This window comes from Curcuma longa, chromosome 3, assembly GCF_044706935.1.
Source record: "Curcuma longa cultivar G26 ecotype Majalengka, Jawa Barat chromosome 3, ITB_CL_G26_1.1, whole genome shotgun sequence".
NCBI classification, from domain to species: Eukaryota; Viridiplantae; Streptophyta; class Magnoliopsida; order Zingiberales; family Zingiberaceae; genus Curcuma; species Curcuma longa.
In genome coordinates, this window is record NC_133863.1 from 1,932,886 (window position 1) to 1,956,035 (window position 23,150).

The window sequence follows — 23,150 nt, forward strand, 5'->3', positions numbered from 1 at the left end:
TACGGTAGCAAGCACTTCAATTTTCAATTTAACAATTCCATTTTTTATTATTTTTTATTTTTTACGTTTTAGGTCAATCGAGTTGATCCGCTTCCGCTTCATGATATTGACGGCCGTGATTTATTCTCGACGCTTCTTTACTTCCCCAAGAGCTAAGAATAAACAGAGCACTCCTGGTGGCTCCCCGTGTAGATACCGGCGGCTCTCTCTCTCTCGCTCTGATTTCCTGGCTATTCCTTCTTCGTCGTCGCCATTCCTTCTCGACCGCGGACGGATTCCAGACGAATTACTGGGCCGAGATGTCTCGCTTCCTTTTTCGCTCGAGATTTTTCTTCTGCGCTGCGCCTAAGTTAAGAGGTTATTAATATTAATATTAATATTATTTTATTGGTCCATTGTGCTACTTCGTCATTCACATTGAGCTGTTTCTGGTGGCGCTGTTGTTCTTTCTTGATTTCATGATTCTGCATAGATTGTAGTATGGCTACTGACACCTTTCGATTGGCTGGATTGGGAACCTGTAAAATTTTAGGGAAGGAATGATAGTATTCTGTTTTCTTTTATTTTGACACTTTTTTTTAACTTCAGGTGAATGCCTGTTTGATAAGTAGCCTGAGAAGGATTGAAATCGCTAATATCTAGGGTACTTCATGTGCACGGAAGGTTCAGTATGTAAATGTACAATTTTTATTCTACTTCATGATGGAATCTAGAACACATTTGTTTCTTTGTTTGTTGGCGGTTCGTGGTGGCTACAAAAAGTTGGAGACAAGGAGTAAGGAACTGGATATCTGTTTGTTTTCCCTTTTTTCGCTTTTGGTTCTTCTTTATGAACAACTAATGAAAGGAAAAGCTACTTTACCAGGGAATACTTGTGCTAATGATGTTTGCTTGGGAGGGTTATTTAGGAGTTTAGGATTTAGAGGAGTTAATTAAGGATGCATTATTGCAAGTCTGGTTCTTATAGCTGAATCAGAGACTTCAAGTGCTATTTTAGTGGTCATTGGATTCAATTTGGGATTACTTTGAGGCTAGATAGGCTGTTTGAGGATTGACTTGCACAGCAGCCTCCACTGTCGATTCTCCACCGACAAGAGGAACAACAGTGACTCCCTCTTTCCCCCTCATAGTCCCTGATAGCAGCAGTCCGTATTCATGTGTCTCAATTCTGGCAACATTCCCTTTATCCTGCACAGCAGGAAGTTCTATTGTTTTCCTTCTTCTGGCAGTAGTGAGTTTATGTTCATGATGATAAAAGCTTGTGCTCCCTTATGTAAGATCTTGTTTCTTGCATGGAATTTTTGTTCTGTTGACATTGTAACACATCATTTCCTTGCTGTCTTTTTTCACCCTTGGCAACTCAGTGAGTGGAGGACATTCTATAGCAGCGAGCAAGCTTCTTCTCCGACCTACAACAATATATTTAGCATTGTTCTGATTAATTGAAGTGTGATTCAAACATGTTTCTCTTCTCTTTCCTTTGAATCATGTGAAATTGTAAGAAAGGGTAATGGAAGAGTTGGCAAGAGTTGGTATTGCAGGTTGTCATGAGCAAGATAGTCAAGCAATCTATACAATTAAGGGATGTTTGTTTGGATGATGTTTCACGATCGAGGTTGATTTTGTGGTCTTGATGTTATTTGTTGGTTGCCAAGTTAAAGGGTTTATGACAATTAACAGTTTAGAGAAGGGTTATGTTGCATCGAGGGCTTAATTGGATTGTGTGTGTTTGTTGGGCAAAGGGTAGTTTAGTTGATGGTTGGTAAGCTGGTGGTGAGAATAAAGGATGGTGGTTTGGTATTGCAGATAAGGGCAATACAATTGTTTAGTCTGGTGTTTGTATCTTTGCGGTGGAATTGGGAGGTTGGTTTAGACTAGGAGCAATCTGTGAGGAGATAGGTCATAGTTTGGTGTATTGATTCTTATGGGAAATCCTGAATTCCTGATGCTATCTTGTTTCCTTGTTTGCTTGTATTACTTGTAGGGGTGTAATCAAATTGAATCGAGCTAAACATTAAGAGGCTCGAGCTCGGTTCGTTTTCCCTAAACTCGAGCTCGGCCCGAGTTTGATTCGAGCTTTAATTCTTAAGCTCGAGTTTGGTTCGTAATGAAATTAAATGTGAATCGAGCTTAGTTCGAGCTCGGCTCGTTAATATATATATACAGTTTTGCGATTCTGCGGTCCATTCTTGTACGCTCCTGTGCGCTCCCACCCGACCCAGCCCTGTTCTAGCCGTTGTCGCATCGCCGTCCGGCCGCCACATCACGCTCGATGGACGCGCAGCTCGTCGGCGCACAGCTCGGCGCCGGATTCCGGCCGCGATTTGGCCGGAATCGGCCGCTCGGCACTGGCAGGCGATTTCCGACCAAATCGCGGCCAAATTCGCTCGGATTAATCCGGCCACTATCTGGCCGGAATCTGGTGCGGGGATGTGCGTCGGCGAGTTGCGCGTTCATCGGGTGTGACGCGGTGGTCGGCGGTGGCCGGACGGCGAAGCGGCAGCGGCAGCGGCGGGGGTCGGGTTGTCGTGGACGAGGAGCGCGGGGTAAGGAGCGCAACATAGAAAAATTATATATATATATATATATATATATATATATGAGACTTTTAACGAACATATTGACGAGCCTCTAAACGAGCATGTTCGCGAGCTCACAAACCAAATACTGTTAAGGTCGAGCTCGGCTCGATAATGTTTTCGAGCTCGACTTGTTAACTTAATCGAACGAACTTTTTTGTGAATTGAGATTTGAATAGCTCGCGAGTGGCTTAGCTCATTTACACCCCTAATTACTTGTATTATTCTTTTTGCACTCTAGTTACTTTTGTTGGAGATGTGCTTCATGATAGATGGTTTCATATGTTGTTAATCTTATTGCTTATTTATGAATTTATTTGCATGCTAATTATGTCTTGTTATTCTCTACTATTATCCTTACATGCTGATTTGTATATGGTAATTTAGGTCGATCTACATGCATTTTTATTTTTTTTATTTATTTGATGATGTTTCTACCATGTGGTGCATGCTGATAGACTATTACCGTAGGCTAAGACTTGGGACATTAGATATAACATAATATCACATTGTATGTCTTTTCTGTGAATGATGATTATATTTAGATAAAGGCTTTGGCCTATCAGGATGATTTCCAGACCATTTTAGTAGTTGTCCATTGTGTGATGTGTTAGCCGCCTTTGGTAGTCTTACATATATTGCACCACTCTCTATTTGCAGAATGGGAGAGTCCATGGGGTTAACCACACTCACTAATCTTTGTCTGCTTGTCATTAATATTCTCCTCAATTATTTCTTTATGCTGCTTCTATTTTTGAGGAATTTGGGATTTTACTATTTAATTTTGTCTATATAGTTAGGCTTTTATATAGTTTCTCGTTTGTGTCTCTTTTAATTTTGTTGTTAGTGGTGTATGACTTTGTTTACGATCTATTGGGCAATTTGTTTTTTTTTCTCTATGAATTGTTTATAGCTTGAATAGTTTTTTAAAGTGACAATTATGGAAAAATTCATTGTGTATTTCGCGTAAATGATACTTTTGTGGTATAGTTGCGTCCGGTTTAGCAGCTGATACAGAGACTGTTGCCCTGCCTTTGTTGGTTCCATGACATGTCAGCGCTAGCGGAGTCCACTTGGGGTGTGCTAAATGAAGTAATAGTAAAATGGATTTGGTTGACAATGCTAATTTTGAATGATAGTGTAATTGGTAAAGCTGGCAAAGATCTTTGTGAGAACCATGTAGTGCTCTAGCATTCTGATGTAGCCATCATTTGTCATTTGGTGAGATCTGAAGATTGAATTAGATCCTGTGATGCTTCTGCAGGCAATTGCATCTTACATCTCTGCTAACTGAAGCATTTGCAAAGGAGGGTAGAATAATGTCAGTGGAAATAATAATAATTGTCTGTCCCTAGCAATGAACAACTACAATTATCTCATACATGTGGTGTCTCATACATTTGGTGTATTTCATTGAATTTTCTTGTATGTAATCAAAGCATGTTAACTTATTGATATATCTAGTTCAAATGAATAGTCATTATTGACAAGTTTTAAATCTAAAATTCAATCCAGCTTATGATCTTAATTTTATACAATTTTTTATATCCTAATGCGTTCACTTTCTTTTCTTGGTCTTCAATGTTAACTAGGAACGTTTCTGGTTTTGGTTTCAGTTCTTTGAGAAAATAGTGAAGATATTTATTTCCTTAAGAACAAAAGGCACATCACGTTTTGTTTGTATCACATGAAGTTTTATGGATAGTACCAGTCGAATAAATTCTATTCATTGCAGGTAGCAGGTTTTTATCTGTCAAGAAATTGGACACCTATTTTTATTTATATTCAGTTTCTGGCTTGAGGCATTTGAGCAATTTCTGGAGCTCTGGGAAGTTTGACTTGACAGACTTGACGTAAGTGGAGAGCATCCAGTTATGCCAGTTATTTTAATTGGTGAATTTTCAAAGTAATTTTTTGTTTGTTTTATTCAAATCAAGCTCAGGTCCTTATTCTCCCTCAAGTCTGATTCAACACAAGACTGAAAATATATACAGAGCCTGTTGCAAATAAAATATGCTATACAACAGGGAGATAAAGAAGAGAAAACACTTAACATGATTACTCATGTTTTGTTGTTTTATCATATATAATTAGTTTTTTTTAACAAAACAATCTTGCAATGATACGATCTTCTGTCTCTGTGCCACTTACTATGTTATCAAGTTTTTAACTGAAGAAAGATTATTGCAAATTCTGTATTTGGCTGCAGACATCCTCATACATGGTACCCTGTTGCTCGTAGAAAGAAGCGGAATATTTTTTTGCATGTTGGACCGACAAACAGTGGGAAAACATATACTGCTCTAGAGAGTTTGGAAAGAAGCTCCTCAGGTACAGTAGTAATTTTTATTATTTAGACTTTTGTTCATATGGCAACAGCAACAACAAGTTATAACTTCCAACTATTTGAGTATATTTTCATGATGCAACCACATATAAAGAGGTTTAATTTGTCGAAGGTGTATATTGTGGACCTCTAAGATTGTTGGCATGGGAGGTAGCTCGAAGATTAAACAAAGCAAATGTTCCCTGTAACCTGATAACTGGGCAAGAAAAGAAGGAGATTGAGGGTGCCCGACACAGCTCTCTTACTGTTGAAATGGCTGACATCACTAGCGATTACCAATGTGCTGTTATAGATGAAATTCAGGTGTGACATTGATCTTATTACTTACTACTTAATGATTATCAGAATCTATAAAAAAAATTGATGTGTTTTTAAATCAAAACTTGTTACACAAGTTTACAAAATAAATATGATGTCTTACACAAAGTTCAAGAAAGTTAGTTATTAGAGAAGATATAGCTGCATTCGAGGATCCCTTGGCTTTGAAGGTGTTCTAAGAAGAGACTAACAAGCTCCTGTTACAGTATCAACAAAGTTACCTTCTCCTAGATGCTCATTATGCTAGAATTTATAGTTTAGTCACACTTAGGATATTTAATCTTTAGATATTTTGCTGGGTTAAACCTCATTTTCTGTTAATGATTTTTGTTAAACCATGAAGTGTCTAGACCCCTTTTCAATAGCTTAATCTCTAGGGCTAGGTGGTTTTTCAATCACATTTCTATATGACATCTAAGCACAAATTATGAGTTGAGATTCTGGCTTGTTCTGATATGGTAATTTGTGCCTCAATTTTTGAAGAGCTAATGAGTCTTTGGCTTGCCTTTATAGCAAAACCTTTTGAGATAAGTGGTTAGTCAAATCTTCTTTAACAGTTCTGGTGCTTCTTTCTTGATGGCATATGCTAACATGCAAAAAGATTTTACTTTTTAGATGAAATATTTTTCCTGGTATAAAAAATTATTATATCATCTAGTATTTTCTCCTTATTGAATCTTCAACATTATTGGGTTGACAACAAAGTCGTAGTATTGACCATTACTGCTGTTTGATTTGATTGGTTGCGTTATATGAACATACAGTGATGTTACTCTAAATGTCATATTTGCATTTATATTTGTTCTTATTCTGGTTTGGTAGATGGTGGGATGTAGGACAAGGGGATTTTCATTCACGCGAGCACTATTGGGAATTTCTTCTGATGAACTCCATCTTTGTGGAGATCCAGCAACAGTTCCTCTTATAAAAAGAATACTTGAAGTGACCGGTGATGTGATCAAGGTACTTCAGGTTTTTGATATGACAGAACACTAAACTAATAACTAAAGAATACTATTTACATGTATTTTTTAAAGATATTTTGAAACTAATTAATTGTTAGTCCCTACTCATTTCCCTCATTTATGCTCATGACATATAAGATGTGACTAAATGAAATAATCATTCAAGAGAGAGTAATTGTAATTTTAATGCATGCTACTGCTAAAATGGTGCTAGGCATGGTTACATACCTGAACTGTACCCCTATAAGTGAAGATTTTGTCCTTGGAGTTTGAGAACGGGCACCCTAGTTGCAAATTAATGTTTGCCTGCTGAAGACAAAGGTCTCCCATATTGTTAATCTTTACCTTAGTCTAGAAATGAGAAGAAATGCATCGGTTGCTACAAGGTCATCATTCTACTCGATCACTTGAGTAGAGTAGATATGCTGCTTTTGTTTTCTTCTTCTGGAACCTTAGTAGATGTATGTATATTCAATGCTATAGTTGTTTGTTAATTATCAAATATACTTGGCCACTCAAACTATATATATATACACACACACACATTACTATTTTCTCATTAGATATGCAGCTGGCATCAAAAGTTTGTTTTATGATATCCATCAAACCATAATACTTTCTTTACCTCTGTCATTTTACTCCTCTGTGATGTGCAGTTTTCTTAGAGGCCGTTCAACCTTTTTTATTAATGTGTCACCTCTTCTACGTATTTGTGCTCAGGTACAACATTATGAGAGATTGTCTCCATTGATTCCTCTCAAAGTCCCTCTTGGATCTTTCTCTAACATCAAAAAAGGTGATTGTGTCATAACTTTTTCACGACAGAAGATATATCAACTAAAGGTTAGATTTTACTTTATGCATATTTCAAATTCATAAGTTTGAAAAACTAGATTCTATTTATTTCGATTTGTCAACTGCTTTATAATTTTCCTCACATGCAACTTTGATGCTTTCTTTTAATCTATTCTCTACAGTTTCATAATATATTTGAATCACAGAAGTCTAAACCCATAGTTCTTGGGTAAAACCAGTGATCCTTACAGCCATTTTATTCTATGACAGCAACATCCTGGTTTTGCACATACATTGTTCAATGCTCAAACTGGTACATACAATGTACTGTGTGTCACTTGATATTCAACCACTGTAGTCGAACCAATGTTAAATGTCCCAAATTCCATGTTTTATATGAAATAATAATTAATGCAAGATATGAAATAATAATTATTACAACAAGAAGCCATGTGTTCCAGTGATTTAGAGTTGGCTATGTGGATCTAATTCGCTTGTGTCAATCAACCAAGAATTTGACATATACTATTTCAACTTATTATCCGTTATCACACCACATTGCATATCAACATGTAGTTTTCCTTTTTTTTTAATCTGAGTTGCAATATGTGCATTCTTTTATTTTTCTACTTTATTACATTTGATGTTTTCACCTCTTTGAACCACTTCATGACACATTCCTTTTGTTGCTCATCAAATTTGGTTCTCGTTAACTATGTCATTTGTAACTCTCAATTATATCTCAGTAGACTCTTTGCTTCCCGCCTAGTTGTAAAATTTGGAGTTTGATTCATGTAGTTTGCACATTGTTGGATGGACATGTATGAGGGTCATCATATGTTGTAACATATTTTTATAGCACAATGAAATATAACATCAAGCAAAATAATTGTTGTGATTGATGGAACCAAGGCCGAGCTTATAACTTTTTGCATTGGGCAGTCTACCACCTTGTCTTGCCCAAGGTGGGCACTCCATGAAATATCCCTGGGATGCTTCGGGGCGTAGTGTGGTGTTGATAAGGGAACACAAGGTAATCCCTAGTTGAACTGGTACATAATCTCCAATACATGGTAGAGTTTCTAAACTACACAGGGCAATTTCACTTATCAACAAGCGTTATTGGAATTTGTTCTCTAATAGGACATCTTCTATTTACCAGATGCGTATGTATGTTACCATCACAGAGAAAGATGAACTGTTATTGTTTTATTTAGTACTTGTACTTTATTGTAGAGAGATCTACTAGAGGAACACTCTGCAGCATGCTGATCATTTCCTTTTTCATCTTTCATTACTATGAGAGTCTGATATATATCTTACAGCTATCTATATAAACATGTTACCTGACCCCACCTAGAGGGATAAGACTTGGTTGTTATTGTCGTATCACATTATCTCAACTTTCATCTTTTATGGGTCTGCAGAAGAGAGTTGAGGCTGGAGGGAAACATCTTTGCTCAGTAGTCTATGGTTCATTGCCACCAGAGACTAGAACAAAACAGGTGCACTTTCCTTAGCTCTAACTATCAACCTTATGTAAAAAGTGTTCCATGCTGAATTCAATGGTGCATACACTCAAAAGTCAAACCTAATTTTCCAACTTTTCTGTTATTGTTTTATCAGAAGTTGACTTAACCTTCTCAGTTTCTTTCCTTTTTTTATAATGTATAACCTTATGAATTTGAAACTGGAAGTGAATTATGCAAATTTTATTAACATGAACCAGGGATCCATATCCCCATGTCTCTGCTCATAACTCATAAGGCCAGTTGCAACTGCAGATGCATTACTTAGCTAGCATGCCTTTCAGCTCATAGTTGAGCAGATCAGTGGATGACAAGATGGAAATTTGGAACCAGTAACTTGATACATCAATCTGTTTGATAATGGCCTGTATGATATGATTTACTCAACAGCAAAAAGTTGTTTTGTTCTTACAGTGTGTATCTGTAATGAAATTTATACCATAATTTAAGTTTCCCATCCCATGGCATCATTATCACGCAAAGGAAAATACAAAGTCTTTTAGCATTCAGGAATTACAATCTGTAGAATTAAGTCCGGCAATATTATACAGAAGAACGTATATAAACAAGACAAACACAGCAATGCTATGGAACACAAGTTATAGTAACAAAATTCACAACGCCACACAAATATGAGGAATGACACACCTTAGGTCATATAGTCAATAAATTATTCATAAAAGATTTCTGCTTGTTTTTTTCATTATATAAATTGGATTTCCCTAAAAAAGGTTAACTAACTTTACATCAAATAGTTTTCCCCTGAACATCTTAACTAGTTTGATACTGTGATATCTTATATTGATACAAAATGATACAACACAAATTTCCTATATAAAACAGAACTTGCTTTCTTCAAGTGAACCAGAAAATTGTGCGATTGATGCTAGTTTTCTTTTCATATATTTATGTTTGCAAGTGGCAATGACATCAATTTTCAAGAGTGTGACCATTAATGTTGAAGTCTTGTGCATTTCTAGTATGACTACAGCAAGCATAAGCCACTTGAAAAGTGTGTTGACATCTTGAGTTTTTGGTATTGGTCCTTCCTGTTTATCAGCCAATTGAAATTCTGAATCTTGCAGGCTAAAATGTTTAATGATGAGAGCAGTGAGTTTGATGTTCTTGTAGCAAGTGATGCAATTGGGATGGGCCTCAATCTCAACATATCTAGAATAATATTTTCAACGCTCAAAAAGTTTGATGGTGTGTGCACTAGAGATCTCACAGTGTCGGAAATCAAGCAGATTGCAGGTATCACATGGTTTCTAGGTCTCGTGATTTCTATTTCTGAGAGAATGATGATCATACTTATGTCTTGAAGCTTGATAATAGATCAAGATTAGAATGGTGACTCACTATTGATTGAAGGTCTATAATCATTTTGAACTGTAGTTAAGTAGATACTGTGTAGCAGCCATTGGGAACCCTACCATCCATGCTAGGAAAAAGTTGTGCGATACATTTTCACCATCTTAATTTTTTCTACAGCTTCTTGTAGATTTAGTAAATGAAAGTAAATAAATTGACTTGAAATGCCTTATCTCATCTTATCTAACCAAAGAATCAGCTAGATTCTAATCAAGGGAGTTAGAGGGGCACATACAATTGGAAAGAAAGTTGGTAAGTGGCAAACATAAAAAGGGATTTAACTTTTGAGGAATATAGCATTGTTGATTAGGTCCTCAATTCTCTGGAAATCCTTCATCATCTGGATAGTTTGCACACCTACTTTGGAGGTGGTCTTGCTTCTGAGAGTTTGATGGTCTCCAACAAGAGCATGTTGTGGCAGCAGCAGCAGGCCATTCTAACTATAATTCTCAAACATTTTATTGTCTTGAATCTTTATTATTAGGGAGTAAGTTGACTTGTATGAACTGTTGGTATAAATTCTTTTTAGTAACCCTACACTTGGCAAAGACAATTAATGGTCTCATTAATGCTTCTACATAGTAGAAAATGTCTATGCTTGGCCAAGAATTCACAAAGATATCTACATGAACTTCTAAAAATGGCTAGTCATATGAATATCTTAACTCCGAGGAAGGGAGCACACATTCCAATGTTGATGCCACTAAAGTTGACTGATGGAAAAAAATGGTATGCTAAAAGTATCATGCATTTGCTTCTATTCTTGTTAAATATGTGCTTTGTCTTACTCAAGTTAACTAGAAGATCCAGAAGTTGTGTGATATAACAGGCTCCAGCTTGATTACTTACATCTGCTGCATTCAGGTGATCCAATATTCCAGCAAGGTTACTTGAATGTATACGTTCAATTCCTTGTGATAGAAATTTCAAATAGGTCTCGACAGATGAATTTGACATGTCACTCTTGAAGTTGACCTCCTTACCATATAGATAGAAATTTTCTGGATTGTGTGCTTTCAGATCTCTTCCTAATCGATTGTTCTCTTGGACGAATATGCCAAAAAAAATTCAGTTTCCTATTTTTTGAGTTATTTGATATTACATTATTGCACCTCCTATATTTAATTTACCCTGTGCATCTCATAGTATGTTGAGGATCTTGTTTTAGGAAGGGCCGGGAGGTATGGATCTAAATTTTCCACTGGTGAAGTAACTTGCATTGATGCTGAAGATCTACCTTTGCTCCATTCCTCATTGGAATCTTCATCTCCTCTAATTGAGGTAATTTATTGGCTATACTTGTCAAATTAGCCAAATTTATCTGGAGATTCAAGGGGCAATATCAGCTTTTAAGAATATTTGGCTTTTGAACCTAATGTATATGCATGCATAAAATATATTATCACTGTTCCTCCTAATATCATTTATTTTCAGAGAAGCTGATAGTGTGATAATTGTCTTCTATGTTGAACTACCTGCAAAATCAGCCATAGTGGAATCACTGTTTTCTTTCATTATGGTAATGTTGATTCTTTTATGTAGGGGTTGTAAGTCTACATTTCTAGTGTTTCGATGATAAATTAAGGACCATAAGGCCATTTATAGTGGGTATTTCCATGGATTGAAATCTCGAGCCGTATCGCTCGATATCGGCGAAAAATTTTGTTCCACCGACAGACCAGCACCGACACAGGCGTTCCGGCCGGAAGACGCCTCCGGAGGCGTCGCGCGGCCTTGACAACGTCTCCGGAGGCGTTGTGCGGCCTCGGCAACACCACAGGCATCGCGCGGGCCCACTAGAGGCGTCGCGCGGGCCCGGCAACGCCACCAGAGGTGTCAGCGGGCCCGGCGATGCCTTGCGCACGCCCCCGATGCGTGCGCCCCCGATCGCGCGCGTGGCTAGTCGTGGTTCTTTTTTTTTTTTTTAATTTAGGTTTAATAAGATTTTAATAATCAATTCTTAGTATAGTTGGGGATAATTTAAATAGGCTTTATTAAAATCTCATAAAATTATCCTATTATTTTTTTAAAAATATTTTATTTTTTATTTTTAAATATTTAGATTAAATTTTTTATTTTAGTTAATATATTTTATATTTTAAAAATATCGAAATTATACCGGCATGGTACGATATGGTACCGAAACTGTATCGTTCCGGTCCGGAACCGAAACCTCGGCACGGCTCGATATTTTAAACCTTGGGTACTTCTACTATGCTAAGTTGCATCATGAGCATGAGTACAATGGTGTCAATAACAATAAAGCTAGACAAAAGGTAGAAAGGCCAGCTGGCTGGCTTGGATCATAGGATGAATTCAAGAGGTTCCACGTTGAAATGAATCTGCCTGAAGGTTATCATGGTTTCTTGAAATAAAACTACTTTATAATGTTAATTAGTCTGATGGGTCAGAAAGGAAAGAAAACATAGCTATGTTCTGGCCTTGTAGTATGCTTAATCACTTTAACCTGCTTGCAGATCTGCATAGGTATTCTGAGTGTTCTATTTATTTGTGAGCTAACTAAAATTTTTAACTGTTTAGATTAACCACTGTTCTGGGCCAAACTTGAGGATTGCTTCACAGATTTGCAAAAGAATGCATTCTTGTGTACATGACTAACTCTGTTCTGTTTTTACAAATTTGCATCCATCGACTAGATGTGAATTTCTTTTCAAATTATTCACAAGGTAAAAAGATTTATAAACATGTTGATTCCATGTGATTGTTATGCATTCATTATTTCATTTGACTAATTTAAACTTTCTTTCTAAATCATATCTGCAGAAACTATGTTATCATGTAGTATTCTTCATTTCCTGTGAATTTAATTTGTCTTCCTTTCACTAACCTAAAAGGCCAAGGATGTTTGAGGAGAAACCAAAAAAGTCTGATGGATGTAAAAATGGCTAGAAAAAAAACTACTAGTAACAAATCATCATTGGGTCATTTTGAATGTGATATTATAGTTATGGTTGATTGTTTAACTATATATTTTCTTTTGTTCTGCAGCGTGCTGGATTGTTTCCAACATTTGATCTTTTGTCTTTATACTCACAATTGCATTCAAATGCTGGATTGCATGATATATTGGTGGGTAAAGTTCTTGTTTTCTTCAGCATTTTCATCATGTGTTTCTATGAATGGTTTGGAGAATTGTGTTATGATTGAGCTTTTTGTGCCTTTGGCATCATAGGAATGCATCTATATCTTTTTTGTTAGGAAATTCTTATACCATCATAATGCAAGGTGCAACCAATGAAACTTCTGTATGCGCCAATTGTCTCTAGTGGTTCTCAATGAAAATTCCATTCTAGTATATGTGAATCAGGTGCTAGCTTTATTATAATGTGGTCTAAAATTGAGTTATTCTTAAACAAGGAGGGTTGCTAACTTAATTTAACCATGATTTCTATCAAGATATAAATTTAGATATTTAGATAGGTTTTAAGGGTAATTATCAGCAAGCAGGAACAAGCTATCTTAAGGATCTATACCTAATTGGGTTTGAAGTATACACACTTCATATCTGAATTGATTTCATGTCTTATATCACCTGCATGATGCATTCTTTGGATGTAGCACAATAAGCCCAATAATGATCATGGTGGTAATGGTATTCTTGCCAATCAAATTTTGACCAGTGTAGTTACATGACTTTCTAAACTCAATAAAAATCTTGTTACTCATGGTCTGTTACCATCAAAGTACTTTTTAAAAAAATAATAAAGAACAAATTGTGAAACTAAGGATATCACAATACCTTGGGACAATATTCTAAAGTTTTGTGAAATTTCCATGTCCTTTAAGCTAATGGAAAAAATACATATATGACTAGTAAAATATCTATTATGCTTTATGGGTTAGAGTGTTGGGCACAAGAAATACTCTGTAAAAAAATATACAATGGAATTTATGGGTTAAGTTGTTGTGAATATGTTAAAGAATGTCTTATAGATGTTATAGTCAAACAAGTTGAATCAACTAGAGGTATAGGTATGAGCTGAATGTAGATACAAAAAAAACTATTATATAATAATATCTTGATCATTTGATATATGAATTATTTCTGTTATTATGGTTACTATGAAATAAGATTACAGTGACTCTTGTTTGTCTACAGAAGTAAATGAAATTTAGCTTCTGAATCATCTGAAGGATAAACTTCATTTAAATATAGATAATGATATAATAAGGGATCAAATCCAATGCCGTAAAAGGATCCATATAGACAACCCCACTTCATGAGATAAAGAATTGGTTGTCGTTGTCGTTGAATCATCCTAGTGTCCTTGTTTTCAGTTTTTAAGATACTATAGAGATACCATTTCCCATGGTTTCTAAAATTAGCATAAGATTAGATACTAAGCCTATCATATGTATTATGGTTTTAAATTCTACATTTTTTAATGCAGGAGCAATTCTTGGAAAAGGCAAAAATCTCTTCAGATTACTTTATTGCTGATTGTGAAGAAATGCTAGTAAGTAGCCTTTTGTAAGAGCATTGCGAAGTCCTTTCATATGGATCATCCATAATTTGAACTGTATGTAGAATTTCAATGTGATAGAAAGGAACTGATCCATGAACCATAGGCTTGGTTTAGTATAACTTAATGACAACAAAAGTAGTAGTCAGGATCAAATTATATTGTTTTCAATCAGGATTACCATATAATTCATATTTGTTGCTACAATTGTTGTTACCATAATTTTGAGACTGGATACCAGAATTGTGAGGTAAACAATTTGTTAGCATATTCATCCACAACAATAACAAGAAGAAATTTTTTCTTGATTTCTACTTTTCCTTTTTCTGTTTCTATATATCTTTCTGTCTACATTAAGAAAAATGATTTCTATGATTCATTGTTCTCATCGGAACAACTTCAATATGATTCCCTCCATTTTCTTCATTGGAATGAGTTGAAGTCTTTTTCATTCACTACGAGGAGCAAGGAAGCAGAACTTTTTCTCATCTATCCATCAAGCCATCAATTACCCTACATTTCAACTGTTTATTGGAGAAATACAATAGCTACTTGGGTCTTCTCCTTCATTAAATTCTGTCTATGGCTGTCTTTAGGCGCACCAAGGTCATCCTAAACTTTTTTAGTTTTCGGGTCATATAAATCTAGTTTTAACATTTGAGTCAACTTAAATGCACATTTGAATTCCTTTTATGCAAACATCTAGTCTGCTGTCCAATCTTATATTATTTTCTGGCACTCAGTTTAAGCAGTTCCATTTAAAGGCGTGTAGTTTCAAGTTTACTAAGAGTTTTTTTGTCAACTTGCTTGACACTGTGAAACCATTTATCTGGCAACAGAAAGTTGCAGCTGTTGTCGACAAGTTGCCCCTTGGATTATATGAGAAATATTTATTTTGTATCAGGTATACTTTTTAGGAATTGTGCCCGTACTGCACATTATGCTTTACATATAGTTTATGTCATTCTTAATGATTGTACTTCTTTTGCAGTCCAGCCGACATGAATGATGAGATTGCAGCCCAGGGTTTAACACAGGTAATGATACTTCCCCTTTCTCTTAATACCGCCTTAATTAGATAACAGAAAACTGACATTTGGAATATTCTTGGAAAAAATAGTTTGCTGTAAATTATGCAAAAAAGGGTGTTGTGCGTCTCAAGGAGATATTTACACCTGGAACACTGCAGGTGCCTAAATCACAAACTGCATTGAAGGAACTTGAATCTGTTCACAAGGTTAGTGCAATTGACATTTTTCTCAGATGCTACCTGACACCTTTCCCCAGAGCGGTCAATCTATTGGCTAACTAATTAACAGCATAATAGCTTTGAATATTTGTTTATGTCATTTCTTCATGCATAATGTAGTTTGATATTTTGAATGTTGATTTATTTCACTATAAGGAAGTAATAGTTAAACTACAGTAGTTATTTCAAAAATCATGAATCCTAAATCCTTTAGGACTGAATGTTTGTTTCTTCTATAAAAAGATATGAAACGGTTTAGTAGACATTGTTAATAATATAGAAATATAGATTATCCTTTTAATTGCAGAAGTGTTCTGGAAGAACATTGTAGTAGAGCTAACAGGTCTATTTTCTATACTTGCTAGTAGCAGTAAATAAAAGGATATGCCCCAAATTAAGTTATTCATTTCACATGCTTAGCTTGGACAAGCCCATTACAATATGCACTAACATGAAAGTATAGATTGGGCCTTTCCTAACCTTTAGCTTTGGAATAAGTGGATAGCCAACCAACTTAACATCTAGTAAATAGTATCTGCATTGCCATTCAGCAGAATCATATTCTTTGAAATAAAACAAATACTCCATTGTAATGCTAGGTGCTGGAACTGTATGTTTGGTTGAGTTTTCGACTTGAAGATTCATTTCCAGACCGGGAATTGGCTTCCTCTCAGAAGGCTATTTGTAGTTTGTGAGTGTTGTTCAAGCATTGAAGTTTGATGAAATTGTCTCTTTATGGTTGTGATAGAGTTTTCTGTGTTTGATACTTTAAGGTTAATTGAAGAATTTCTGGAGAGACTTGGATTTCATAGGATGCTAAGAGGAAAGTTTCCGGGGAGATCACTTTCTCTGCAAAAAAATGCTCAGTTGGCCATGCTGTAAGATGATTGTTTGTGTCATTGAAGAATTGTTCATTCTCATTCAGTTTACATTGTTTTTTATGCTCTTGTTGCTTATATATGTACGTGTTTTACTATACAGCCATAGATGTAGTTTGGATATTCCAGATTTTTATACTAATTTCCATCTCATCATCTTTTATATTTCAAATGATTTCCGATGCATAGTAATTCTCTTTTAGGCATTACATTCTTTAATATTTTAAGGCAAGCCTTATGGACATACATAAGTTGACATATATACAGCCTGGCAAGAAGGGCTAAAGATTGCATATATTTTCCCTTCATAAGATCAGACAGGAAGCTAGTGGATAAAGAGAACCATATGCCTTGTCAGTGGAAGTTTCTCCATGCTTGAATGGAGTATGAAAACGTCATTCCCTTTCAAGCCTTAGGCTGCATGTATACATATGATCAATACCTTTTCAATTTATATGAGAGTCTCTTGTTTAATCTTTGACTTATGAAACATTCATTTTGTATTGCTTTAGCAAGATCTTTCGAGTCATTCCTACTTCCACCAAACTGTACATTATTTATTTACCAAGAGAACTATGTTAAGAATTTTTTGGCATGTTGTTATAGACTACTTTTAATTGACTGTGATATGTATAATCTGAGACGGATTGTTTTCGTGATAACAAGTTTCCCCATGTTCAGTTGTAATGACCATGTATCTTTATATTTCAAACTGTTATTACAATGTTTTAACAGGAGCAAGTACTTTCCACGACTAGAGGCAGAATCTCAGTTGGAATCAGCTAAAGATTGAAACTATCTCATTGCCTCATGTTGGCTCCTGCAGCTCTAACCACAGTCGAAAATCATTTTGCTTGGGCTTCAGCAAGAATGAGCCCAATCAAGTTCTAGATGCATTCAAATCATGTTGCTACAGACCAATTTTTTCCCTCCAACTATCAAATTGACCACTCCTCTATGCTGTGTAGCAAGGAAATCATCCAACAAAGTTCTGAATGCAATTAGGTATGCTTAATATCTGCTGGAAACATCTTACTAATTGTCTCCTACACATTTCTAACTTTTTTCCTCGTTTGGAAAATGGTTATGTTTGTTGCCTCCAGGTTATAGAAGGGTTACAAGAGAACAACCAGGCGCTATATCAGCTTTTAACTAAAATGTGATTTGCCAATTGGATAGGGACTTTCAAAATCCCCATTATTGTGCAATACAAAGTCATCAATGTAGGAAATGATACCTCTTATTTGTGAACATCATGCCCAATTTTAATTTTTTTCAGACAAATATGTTTGTATATCAGTTAATCTCATTGTGGCTGGCATGTGCATAATTCATTTCCTGAAAATTTTGATGGTCAACTTAAGGAGAAGCCCTTTTTTTCTGCTCGATCATATGATTATTGATTCATCCATAAATTCTGCCGCTGGTCGTATAAATGAAGCTTTGCCAAGTTCCAGAGTGAATCTTGATGTTAGAACGGTCATTGGCTGTTTGGTAGAAGCAGCCATTAAGAGAGTAACAGAGAAACAAATTCACAAAACTGAAAGCTATTTCTTTGTCCTTTGGTATTCATCTTCTTTGAGCTTTGCTCCAAGAACTCAATTCAAATCTGTTACTGTGGAGATGGAATAATGGGCATGGAGTATTACGACATGCATGGGGGAGCAAAATCCTGAAGTGGACCAGAAGATCAAAGTGTCAATCTCAACTATTGAATTCAAAATGGATGCATTCAAATGAAGAGACAAAATACTATCTCAAATAAAATCCAAGTGAAGGGACATTGTGTTCTTTCATGAATGGATATTGTATTCTTTAGGAAGGGATGTGATCTAGATCATCCAATTCAAATTCGATGAATGAGTTTTGATTGAACTAAGAGGATTTTTTACTCCTTCACAAAATATAAATTTGCATTTGGAGAATTCAAGAAGTTTCTTTGATTCGGAGATCTTGTGATTTGTGGTGCTGTTATCATAAGATAAAGTCATTATATCTTAGGAGACAATTGTCGGATTCTATGAGCACCGTGTGCGGGGAAAATTCATCAAGAAATAGAGTCTAACTCTAGTTTCGATTTCGCCTAAACAATATTATACTGTTATTCTACCTATACTTAGATTGCACCACCACCATCAGATCCAATAGTTTAAAATTAATTTTCGTACAATCTTGATGGATTCATCATCGATGGCTCCTGCTCCATCAGCACATGGAGAGAAATCGAAAAAGTTTACAAGTACTAATTTCAAGAGGTAGTAGCAAAAGATGTTGTTTTACCTAACCACGTTGAACCTTGCAATGTTCCTACGTGAAGATGCCCCCTCGATATATCATGGTGAGACTAACAAAGAGAAGAGGGTGGCATGTGATGCTTGGGGACACAAAGACTTCTTATGTCGAAACTATATCCTCAATGACTTGGACAACATGTTATACAACGTGTATAGTCTAATATCTAAAGGAATTATGATAATCTCTTGAAAGGAAGTATAAAATAGAAGATGTCGGACTAAAAAAATTCATTGTCGGTAAATTCATAGACTTCAAGATGATTGATTCCAAAATTATGATGACTCAAGTCCAACAGTTGTAGTTGATCCTATATAATCTGCATGCTGAGGGCATGACAATGAATGAGTCATTTCAAGTTGCTGCGATAATCAAGAAACTCCCACATTCATAGAGGAAATTCAAAATTTATTTAAAGCACAAGTAAAAGGAGATAGATCTTGAGGATCTGATTGTAGGTTGTGGATTGAAGAAGATAATCACAAACAATCAAAAATAATAAAAATATTTATGTATGCTAAGACAAATCTGATGAAACCAAACACTGTAAGAAAAGAAAGTATCTTGGCAAAGGGCAGAGCTAAGGGAAGGTCAAAAAGTTCCAAGGAACATGCCACAACTGTGGCAAACCGAATCATAAGGCTAAAGACTATCGACGTCCAAAGAAAATCACTCAAGTGCACACGACCGAAGATAAGTCAGTGCTAATAGACATGTCAGAATTGGACTTGACTGCCATTGTATCTAAAGCCAACTTGGTGGACAATCCAAGATAGTTGTTGATCGATACTAGTGTTACACGACACATTGGCTCTGACTAGATCTAGTTTTCAACTTAATTATACCCCTATTAGTGGGAGAAAGTTAATCATGGATAATTCTACAACTCTTAATATTGTTGGTCTTGGCAAGGTGGTACGGAAGATGACGTCAAGCAAAGAAGTGACACTAATTGATGTACTTCATGTTCATGACATTTGAAAGAATATAGTGTCAAGGCCAGCTCTTGTCAAAGCTGGTTTCACACTAATGTTTGAGTCCAATAAATATGTATTAACAAAAAATGATCAATTCATAGACAAAGGATACATGGAGAATGGTCTATTCAAAATGAATGTAATGGTTGTACACCATGATTTCAATGACAATAAAATTATAAATTCTGCTTATTTGATTGAGTGTTTTAATTTATGATATGTTAGAGTTGGACATGTAAATTATAACACTTTGTAACAACTTATGAATTTGAATTTATTGTCAACATTTAATGTTGATCCAACACATAAATGTGAAATATGTGTTGAAACTAAAATGACAAAGTTACTTTTCCATTCAGTGGAAAGAAGCACGACCCCTCTATAGTTAATTCACAGTAACATGTGGGATTTAAAATTTGTGCATACTAGAGGAGGCAAAAAGTACTTTGTTACTTTTATTGATGATTGCACTAAATACTATTATATGTATCTATTGAAAGGCAAAGATGAAGCCTTAGACACAATCAAACATTATAAGAATGAAGTTGAGAATCAATTTGGTCAATGAATTGAAATAATTCGAAGTGATTAAGGAGGAAAATATGATGCTCCATTTAATGAATTTTATATAGAATCTAACATTATTCATCAAATGACAACACCTTACTCTCCTCAATTAAATAATATTGCCAAGCGTAAAAATCAAACTCTTAAAGAAATGATAAATGATATGTTGATAAGTTCGGGCTTATCCCAGAATTTGTGTTGGGGGAGGCAATTTTATCGACAAATCATATTGTCAATAAAATCCCACACAAAAAGAAAGATAAAACTCTATGAGTTATAGAAGGATCATAAGTCTTCCTATAGATATCTGAAAGTGTGGGGTTATTTGGCTAAGATGAAAGTGCCTAAGTTAAAGCAAAACAAGATAGGACCAAAGGCAATCAAATTGCATTTTTATTGGATACACAATAATAGTAGTGCATATCAATTTTTGATGCACAAATCAGTAATTCTTGATGTACATGTTGGAACAACAATAGAATCAATGAATGTTGTATTTTTTGAAGATATCTTTCCTTACAAAGAGAGAAAAAAAGAAAGTTCATATAAAATAACTCATGAAAATGTGAATATAGATAATCTTAGAAATAATGAAGAATCACGACGTAGTAATGGGACCAAAATAGTAAAATCATTTGGTCCTGATTTCATGTCTTATATGTTGGAAAAATGAAACAATGATAATAAGCAAAGCCTTATCAAGTCCTGAGGTTCTTTTTTTTTGGAAAGAAGTCATCAATAGTGAAATAAATTCCATCGTGCAGAATCATACTTGAGAATTGATGGATATTCTACTTGGAATTAAACCTTTAGGATATAAATGGGTCATAAAGAAAAAATATAAGACTGATGGAACTATTGACAAGTACAAGGCAAGACTTGTGGCAAAAGGATTCAAACAAAAAAAAGATCTTGACTTCCTTGATACATATTCACCAGTGATAAGGATAACATCCATTCAAGTTCTCATTGCTATTGCTGCAATACATAACTTTGAGATTCATCAAATAGATATGAAAACATCCTTCCCAAATAGTGAATTAGAAGAAAAATATTTATGATTACTAAGAAGATGTTGACTAAGAACTTTGATATGAAAGATCTAGGTATAGCGGATGTTATACTCAAGATTAAGATCACTAAGATATTAAAAGGAATTATCCTTTCGCAATCTCATTATATTGAGACAGTTCTAAGGAAATTTAATGTATATGATCTTTCCCTTGTAAAAACACCGATGGACTTAAGCTTGCATTTGACTAATAACCATAATGAACCCATATCCCAATTAAAATATTTGAGAATAATTGATAGTTTGATGTATGTCACTAATTGCACACGTTCGAATATTACTTATGCTATCAACAAATTAAGTAGATTTACAAGTAATTTAAATGATAACCATTGGAAACTATTATATGGGATATCCAATGATACTAAAAGGTTATTGTGATGCAAATTGAAAATTTGACACAAAAGACTCCAAGTTCATTAGTGGATATGTATACATTGTCGGTGGTGGTGGTGTTATGGAAATTTATGAAACAAATATGTATATATAGCTCGTTCAACTATGAAATTCAAGTTTATAACTTTAGAGAAAGCCGCAAAAGAAGTTAAATGACTTCATAACTTCTTAAAAGATATCCCATGTTGAGAAAATTCAATGTCTGCCGTCATTATACATTGTGATAATCAATCAGCAATTGCAAGGGTAAAAAATCACAGATACAATGGTAAATCATGACATATTTATTGAAGACACAATACCATTAGAGATTTAATCGAGTCCAAAAAAAATCCCTCCATATCCTCCTCATTCAAGTTGGGTATCGCAGAGAAAATTATCATCCCTAATATTCACTTCTACGAACTCAACTCTTATAAGAGTTAATATTTTTGTTTGATCAGAGTAAATGAGTCCTTCGTTACTCAAATATAATCTCATACATTAATTTTTCATTCATTTAAGAAATCGATTTATGATGATTTATTAATTTATGAAATGTCATTATATTGCTATTCAATTTATCGATTAGTAAAACCAATTTTTCAACATAAACTCTCTTCCTTTTTCTAAATGAATATTGTACACAAGAAGCCATGCATACTGCCCGACAACGGTCAACGATCAACGCAATTTAATGTGATTTCTTAATCAATTCTTCTAGATGGATCGATATTTATTTATTTTTCTTAATCAATTCTTCAGAGTAAAAAAGTGACACTAATTGATGTACTTTATATTCATGACATTCGAAAGAATCTAGTGTCAGGGTCAGCTCTTATCAAAGCTGGTTTCAAGCTAGTTTTTGAGTCTAATAAATATGTATTAATAAAAAATGATCAATTCATAGGCAGAGGGTACATGGAGAACGATCTATTCAAAATAAATGTAATAGTTGTACACCATGATTTCAATGACAATAAAATTATAAATTCTGCTTATTTGATCGAGTGTTTTAATTTATGATATGTTAGGATTGGACATATAAATTATAACACTTTGTAACAACTTATGAATTTGAATTTATTGTCAACATTTAATGTTGATCCAACACATAAATGTGAAATATGTGTTGAAACTAAAATGATAAAGTTACCTTTCCATTCGGTGGAAAGAAGCACGACCCTTCTATAATCACAATAACATGTGTGATTTAAAATTTATGCATACAAGATGAGGCAAAAAGTTCTTTGTTACTTTTATTGATAATTGCACTAAATACTATTATATGTATCTATTGAAAGGCAAAGATGAAATCTTAGACACAATCAAACATTATAAGATTGAATTTG

The 23,150-nt window shown here is 34.8% G+C and overlaps 1 protein-coding gene across 3 annotated transcripts; it reads left to right on the forward strand.

Moving 5' to 3' along the window:
• The first annotated feature begins 203 nt into the window (after positions 1 to 203).
• LOC141824464 (ATP-dependent RNA helicase SUV3, mitochondrial) lies at positions 204 to 17,942 on the forward strand. 3 transcript variants are annotated; one of them, XR_012601438.1, is made up of 18 exons: positions 206 to 357; positions 4,315 to 4,432; positions 4,789 to 4,910; positions 5,039 to 5,229; positions 6,067 to 6,207; positions 6,930 to 7,052; positions 8,432 to 8,509; positions 9,619 to 9,787; positions 11,073 to 11,185; positions 12,914 to 12,994; positions 14,317 to 14,382; positions 15,228 to 15,292; positions 15,380 to 15,425; positions 15,509 to 15,625; positions 16,237 to 16,328; positions 16,411 to 16,515; positions 17,342 to 17,520; positions 17,619 to 17,942. XR_012601438.1 is itself a non-coding variant. In XM_074711759.1 (17 exons), exons 1-17 carry the CDS (start codon positions 300 to 302, stop codon positions 17,306 to 17,308), a joined length of 1,743 nt encoding a protein of 580 aa, XP_074567860.1. In that variant the 5' UTR covers positions 204 to 299; the 3' UTR covers positions 17,309 to 17,491. The 3 variants fall into 3 exon arrangements, 1 of the variants encoding a protein (XP_074567860.1); XR_012601439.1 differs by lacking the exon at positions 6,067 to 6,207 and having other exon boundaries at positions 204 to 357; XM_074711759.1 differs by lacking the exon at positions 17,619 to 17,942 and having other exon boundaries at positions 204 to 357; positions 17,251 to 17,491.
• Positions 17,943 to 23,150: the final 5,208 nt, after the last annotated feature.

What these genes read in the sequence shown, in the direction of transcription:
- LOC141824464 (XM_074711759.1), top strand. Translation starts at nt 300, where the DNA reads ATGTCTCGCTTCCTTTTTCGCTCGAGATTTTTCTTCTGCGCTGCGCCT. An exon ending in CAGAGACTAGAACAAAACAG is followed by an intron (nt 8,510 to 9,618) that starts GTGCACTTTCCT and finishes TGAATCTTGCAG; the next exon opens with GCTAAAATGTTTAATGATGA. An exon ending in CAGAAGGCTATTTGTAGTTT is followed by an intron (nt 16,329 to 16,410) that starts GTGAGTGTTGTT and finishes TGATACTTTAAG; the next exon opens with GTTAATTGAAGAATTTCTGG.